Source organism: Echinococcus granulosus (assembly GCF_000524195.1).
Source record: "Echinococcus granulosus chromosome Unknown EG_S00181, whole genome shotgun sequence".
In the NCBI taxonomy this organism is placed as follows: Eukaryota; Metazoa; Platyhelminthes; class Cestoda; order Cyclophyllidea; family Taeniidae; genus Echinococcus; species Echinococcus granulosus.
Genome location: NW_020170561.1, coordinates 65,261 through 71,399, shown reverse-complemented (window position 1 = coordinate 71,399; position 6,139 = coordinate 65,261). Strand labels below are relative to the sequence as shown.

General features: G+C 49.8%; 2 protein-coding genes across 2 annotated transcripts; both read left to right on the top strand. All coding sequences in view use genetic code 11, as the record gives it.

Annotated features, from left to right (window-relative positions):
• Positions 1-117: 117 nt before the first annotated feature.
• EGR_09985 (Endoribonuclease dcr-1) lies at positions 118-4,897 on the top strand (the record flags this gene model as incomplete). Its single annotated transcript, XM_024499234.1, has 9 exons — positions 118-582; positions 1,409-1,828; positions 1,903-2,223; positions 2,290-2,951; positions 3,587-3,666; positions 3,741-3,913; positions 4,002-4,149; positions 4,500-4,572; positions 4,705-4,897. 9 exons carry the CDS (start codon positions 118-120, stop codon positions 4,895-4,897), a joined length of 2,535 nt encoding a protein of 844 aa, XP_024346351.1.
• A 947-nt stretch (positions 4,898-5,844) lies between these two features.
• On the top strand, positions 5,845-6,093 carry EGR_09984 (LYR motif-containing protein; the record flags this gene model as incomplete). The annotated part of the gene is made up of 1 exon (XM_024499233.1): positions 5,845-6,093. One exon carries the CDS (start codon positions 5,845-5,847, stop codon positions 6,091-6,093), a length of 249 nt encoding a protein of 82 aa, XP_024346350.1.
• Positions 6,094-6,139: the final 46 nt, after the last annotated feature.

Genomic DNA, 6,139 nt, shown 5'->3' with positions numbered 1-6,139 from the left:
ATAAAAAGGGTGACCAAAACCAAGCACAATAGCCCTGTTTGGAATCGGGCATTGCTAGTGGTGATGGATAACGGTCTAGCACTGGGAATAGTATAGCCTTCTTGTGACACTCTAGACATGGTCTTCGATGAGGAGGCCTCCCACGCGCTGGTGCGTTGGGCAGAGGAGAGGGACTTTCACGTGAGTCAGAGACAGCAGAAAACTGCGATGCCACCACTACGCAATCAGTCCCTGCTGCAGAGCGGCATCTGCTCGCACTACGGCGTTCAATTGTCCACCATACCCACTGCTCAGTGGTCGGGTCTTCTCGTGCGCCCTATTGATCTGCCACCGGAAGATCCGGGCAGTTACGCAGTCTTGGGGCCCAACTCCAGTGGTCTTTGCGCCTCCAGTCCTGTCCCAGATTACATGGCGCAGCACCTGCCCGAGGAGCTGCGTCAGCGGGGCGCCACCTCCTACCTCGATTACGCCAAGTTTAAGCATGGCACACGCCTCCGTCTGGTGCAAGAGACCAGGGGTCTTGATCCCTCCACTCCGCTGGTTACTGCCACGCGCATCTCACGACATCGAAATGCCGCCAATGTGAGTTCCCACTTCCTCGCTCAGTTCATCTTAACACTGCCTTTGTAGAGTTGGAGGATGTTTGATCCCTTTCTGTAGCAGTGGAGTTGTTATTTCGCCATGTGAAGACAAATGAGTAGTCTGTAGATTGCGTATGGGACCACTGCTGCCTGTTCTCATCACTTCTGCACCTGGCGTTTGGACACCCTTCCTCCCCAACTTTTGTCAACGTTTCTAGAGCGAGCATTAGTTGAGAGTAACTACTGGCAGAGGTTTTTTCCAAGGGTGTAGACACCTGCCTTGCCTTGCCTTGCCTACTGCAGGCTTGCTCTCTCAATCAAGGCACTTATGCCGATGCTGTTGTCTGTTGAGTCCCCACGATTCGCGTTTAGTACTTCCTACGTGCTCTTTCTCAACTCTCTTGCAATGTGTAATAAAAGTGTCAGCTCTATTGTTCAAGAGGACTATTGTAGGGTCAGGCTCTTATCTTTGCTTGACCAAATTCTCACCTCTTCATAAGGAAGAGGCAAGACCGTGGGTGTCCCATATTTCGTGGAGGATGTGTAGAACCCGTTGGGATCTTGCTGAATTGGTGACTGGACTGTGGAGTGCGTGGCACTCCCAATATTAATGTTGTTAGCTTGGCACCGAACATGTAGACTCCATCAAGTTAAGTGGATTTCAAGCTTTGTGAAGTGTCAGACCCACACACTCACTTCCACCTGAGCCTTTTGACTTCTAGGGCCTCTATGCGGTAGACGTGTGTCTGCGGATTGATTGGCTGTTAAGCAGATGGTTTTATTGCGATGGTTGCGGTGAAGGTCCATTCTAGCATTTTATCACCTAGGTGATGTCAGGAGTCGGTGTCAGTGGCAAGGAGGTGATCAAGGAGGAGAGGATTGCCCAACTCTGCATAGTTCACCCACTGAACACATGGCTCTGGCTTACCCTCTGTCTCATTCCCACCGTCCTTCACCAAGTCTATCGTTCTCTATCAATTGGGGAGCTAGCAAACCACCTTCGCGAGATACTTTACTCCGACAACCATGCCCAGTCTGCGCATCCTCCTCATCCGACTCCTCTCGACCTTCCCGCTGGCGAATTCCTTATGCCCGATCGCCACTCCGTACAACCCACCTGTATCCCCTCCATTCGGAAGTTTCTCGTCCAGGACCAGGACGGTTCGTGTCGCTTCAAAGGCCCCGTTGTTGTCTTCTCTCTCGACTCCGAGACTTCCCTAGATCGCGCTGTTGAGGACAGGTGCACTGTAAGCTACATTTTTTGTTGACCTGCAGCACCTAATGCCTTCGTCCCCTTTCCTCCTTACCGACTTTCTTCTAGTCCAAGGCCCCGGCAGAGGTGCCCTATACGGTAGGTTTGTACGAGGCCTTCACATCAGTGAACGCCTTCGAAGCAGTGAACTTGGAGCGACTGGAGTTGTTGGGTGACTCCTTCTTGAAGTTCGCTGCCAGCCTACTTCTCTTCGCCACCTCTCCGGCCCACACGGATGAAGGTCAGCTGACCTACGCTCGCATCGCGCACATCTCCAATGCAAACCTGCATCGTATCTCCATGAAATTCGGTCTCTTCCGATACTTTTGCTCTTGTGTTTTTAAACCCGAGGCGCAGTATCTCCCGCCTTACTACGCCATTGCTGATCCGGTGAGTGCTTCCGTTACCTTGCTCATAAAAAATGTTTTTGTTGATTTTCGCCTCGATTGTTTATAGGCAAGGGCCTGTCAACGTCACGACATGCGTATGTTTGTGAAACTCTACGACAAATCCATTGCCGACTCCATGGAATCCCTCCTAGGTCTGTGCCTCCTGAACCTGGAGGCCCCGAGGGTTGGGCGTCTCTTGAATCTCTTCAAGCTCTCCAATGAACCGAATCCGCTGAGTGTGTTGGTACGGGCGGAGTCGGTGGGGAGGGAGGCCTATCCCTCTTGGGTGCCGCTACTTCTCAGTCCTGAGCACCGCGTCATCGATCCCACTTTTGCGGTGGAAGACGACTCATTGATGGCCAAGCGTAAGGCCGAGGTGGAGTCCATGCTTCTGGCCAGTATCCCACCTCTTCCTAAGTCTTCGGCTACTGGCGAGACGGCAGCGGCGCCGGAGGCGGTGAAGTCAACGCCGAAAGAAATCTCTGAGATGATGGAGGAAAGGCGCTTGGAATTGCAGCCACTGGAGGACATTATCGGCTACAGGTTCAGGCGGATCAGGATCCTCCTCCAAGCCATAACCCACCCCTCCTCGCGTCTGGCTTTCATCTGGGGTTGCTACCAAAGGTACTGCTTGGCCCTCCTCTTCACCCCGTTCGCCTTTTGCTTGTGCAGCGTTTGCGTTGTGCCCCAAGGTGCTATAAAGCCCACGAGTGCAGAAGCAGCTTTACCGTAGACGTAACAACGTGGCAAGTGAATCCCAGGATGTTGGAGAGGCTCGGACCAATTTACTATTTAGTTGGTCAAAGCATCAATCTTCTACGTAGCTTTTGCTGTTTCGAGAGTATTTTCTGTGCTCACTCTTCTGCTTCCATTGTCTCGAGTCTTTCAGTGGAGTGGCGAGGGTGGTCAGCGGTGGTGCCTGTTGGAGCCTTTAATGGAGGTTTCGGGTTGTCACTTCATTGGTTAGGCGAACTCCATTGGGAAGGAGAGGAATTCTGCCAAAAAAGGAGTATCAGAAAAGGAGCCAAGGCGTATCTGAAGTGAACTCCAGATGAGATTGTCGTCTCCTGACTTCAGTAGCAAACTACGACTCGCTCCGTTACTAGCCCCACTGTTGTGGGTGCTCCAATTTAGCCGTCCGCCGTGGGTACCTTTCTCTCGTGAAGACTAGGCATTGTACTTGGCCACCAGATGTGGCACTGCTCCTTCCTGATCGTGGCGTCCCCAACGCCGTCACTAATACCACTCCCCGGTTATACCTGAATGCGAAAAGTAGTAGCGTGTTGACTAATGCCGGGAGACTGGGAAGGTCCGAGCAGTCGAATGTCCAATCCGAATATCACTTTGGTCTGCTTGTTCTCCAGGTTGGAATTTCTAGGCGATGCTATTCTCGACTTCGTGGTCACTCAGCGCATCTACAAGGACCACCCCAATATGGATCCGGGTGGGTGTGGCTTCTGTCAAGGTCAACATTCCTTTGATCACATCACTACTATGTGTGCTTTTTCGTCCCAAAAGGCGAATTGACGGATCTGCGCATCTGTCTGGTCTCCAACATCAACTTGGCCGTTGTGGCTGTTCGATCTGGCATTTACAAATTTTTGGAATATTTGGACCCCAACCTGTGGTCCTTCATCAACAGCTTCTCTGATGCCGTGTCAAAGGGGGTCTGCAACGTCTGGAAATTGGAGGTGAGACGAAGAGATTTTGCGGTGGGCCCCTTGATTTACCCATCCCAACTGGAAGTGACCGCATCTCTGCACTTTTGTTCACTTGCAGCACGACTTCAACGAGCGGAATGAGATGCTCTCCTACAAGGTGCTGGGAGACATGCTTGAGGCCATAATCGGGGCTGTCTTTGTGGACTCTGGTGGTGTCACTTCAGTCGTCACTGGTGTCATTTATCACCTGTTAGGACGAGAATTCGGTATGTCCTGCACTTGTTCGCTCTGTGCATGCATGGGTAGATTATGTGCCATTTCTGGAGGATTTCAAACACGGCTTGGGCGTCGCTCCGCTTTGTTGGAATGAGCTTTCAGTCTTCTTCTAGAGCCACGGAATCAATGCAGCACCTTCCACTTACGGTAGACGATTCAGTGAAATTCTCTTAAACTTCGACCTCACCTTAGCGTTGGAGTGCAACGATTCCGATCCTCTGTTATTGCATAAGGGAAATGAGATAATTAAATGCTTTGTTTCGGTCTGACGTTAGTCGGTAGGCTCCTAGAAGTAGGTGTTACACGTCAAACGGGTGGTGAGTGTGTTCCTCTTCTTCAGAGGCCTACGGTAAAGACTTGCCTATGGACCCAGTACGAATGATGCACGAGCTATACCCGGATTTGGAAATCTCGTAAGTGAACCTCCAAGCCTGTAAAGCCCCGCATGTGTTTTGCCTCATTGTTGAGGCACCCAGTGACAGTTATTTAAGTAGTGTCACGCTGCCTGGAGAGCTGACAGAGGTGATATGCTTTTCCCCATGCAGGGTCGCGGAATGCTTGCCAATGAATAACGCAAGTGGCAACTCGGAAAAGGCGAAGGCTGAGGCGAATGCTCAACGGCGTCAACGCGTTCGTGTGTCAGCCAACTACAAGGGTCGCCGATTGAGTGGGGAGGGCTTCAACCTTCGCACCGCCAAGTTAAAAATCGCTCAACAGTTGGGCATTGGATTTGCCTAAACACTGGTATCTTCCCTTCTCTAAACCATCATCTACACGAAGCTTTCTGCTTAGTAAATTGTTGTTGAAATCTTCATAAATCCTTACGCTTTGGAGAGCTTGACGCCTCTGGCCATAAAACCTGGAGTCTCACCTCCCGATCAGGTGCACTTCGCTGGTGGTTTTGTCGATGCAAGGCAAGAACTATTGGGAAGTAGCGGCGCAGACGTGTGCCTCCATGTACGATCGTCTCAAGAGCTTGTTTCTGGGTCTTCTGATTCGCTTGCCACCTTGTTTGCATACGTCTGTCGAAGGTAGTATTTTGGAGCATGATAATTAGCCCCCACATTTTAGGGAACATTGCGTCATAATACTTAAGGGTGTGAAACGGGGTAGACTGGTTTCTTACACTTGGTAAGGTCATTTGATCCACGAGAATGGGTTATGCAACGTATGTCAAAGCGGAATCTGAAATGGCGTGGAGTCTCTAATTCTCCTAGAGTTGGGTAAGCGGATTGACTATGCTAAACCTAGAGGCGAAGTGGATCAGGTGAGTACGAAGGTATACGCCAGACGTGGGTGAACCGCGGTAACGCGTGGACTTTCGAACGCTGAATGTATGGTTAAACACAGTAAAACAAGCAGGCGAGAAAAACGCAGGTGTCTTGCTTAGGTACTTACCACATTAAAATTGTTTTTTTCCTAAAAACTGGCTGATTAAAATTTGTGGTTGCCATTTGGTTACAAAGGTCACGAGCAACCTATGGATCGAGATTTGCTGTCCGACCTCTGCAACGCATGTTGAAACTACATGCCGATCAAAATAAAAGAAAATCAAAGCTTCATCTTGTTTTAAATTGTTACTCTCTGCAACAGCTCTAAATAAAAATTATTTTATCATTTAAGACATATCCAAATACTACTTTAAATAATCCGAGAACGGGGTGGTCTATTTGATTTAGTGTTGAATGTCGAAGGAGCGGCGCGTTGCGCATCTCTTTAGGGAGATGCTTCGCGCTAGCAACAATTTCACCGACTACAATTTTAGGATATACTTCACCCGTCGTGTCAAGGAAGAATTCAGAAAGCATGAAAACATTAAATCGCCCGAAGAACAGGACAAGTTCATAGCCGAGGCCGAGAAGACTCTGGGCATTCTTCAAAGGCAATCAGCACTGAGTCAATTTTATCAGGGTCCTAAGCTGCCCATTGAATAGATTTTTAATTACTTTTTGCAAATAAATTGTAGTTGTTACCTGTTGT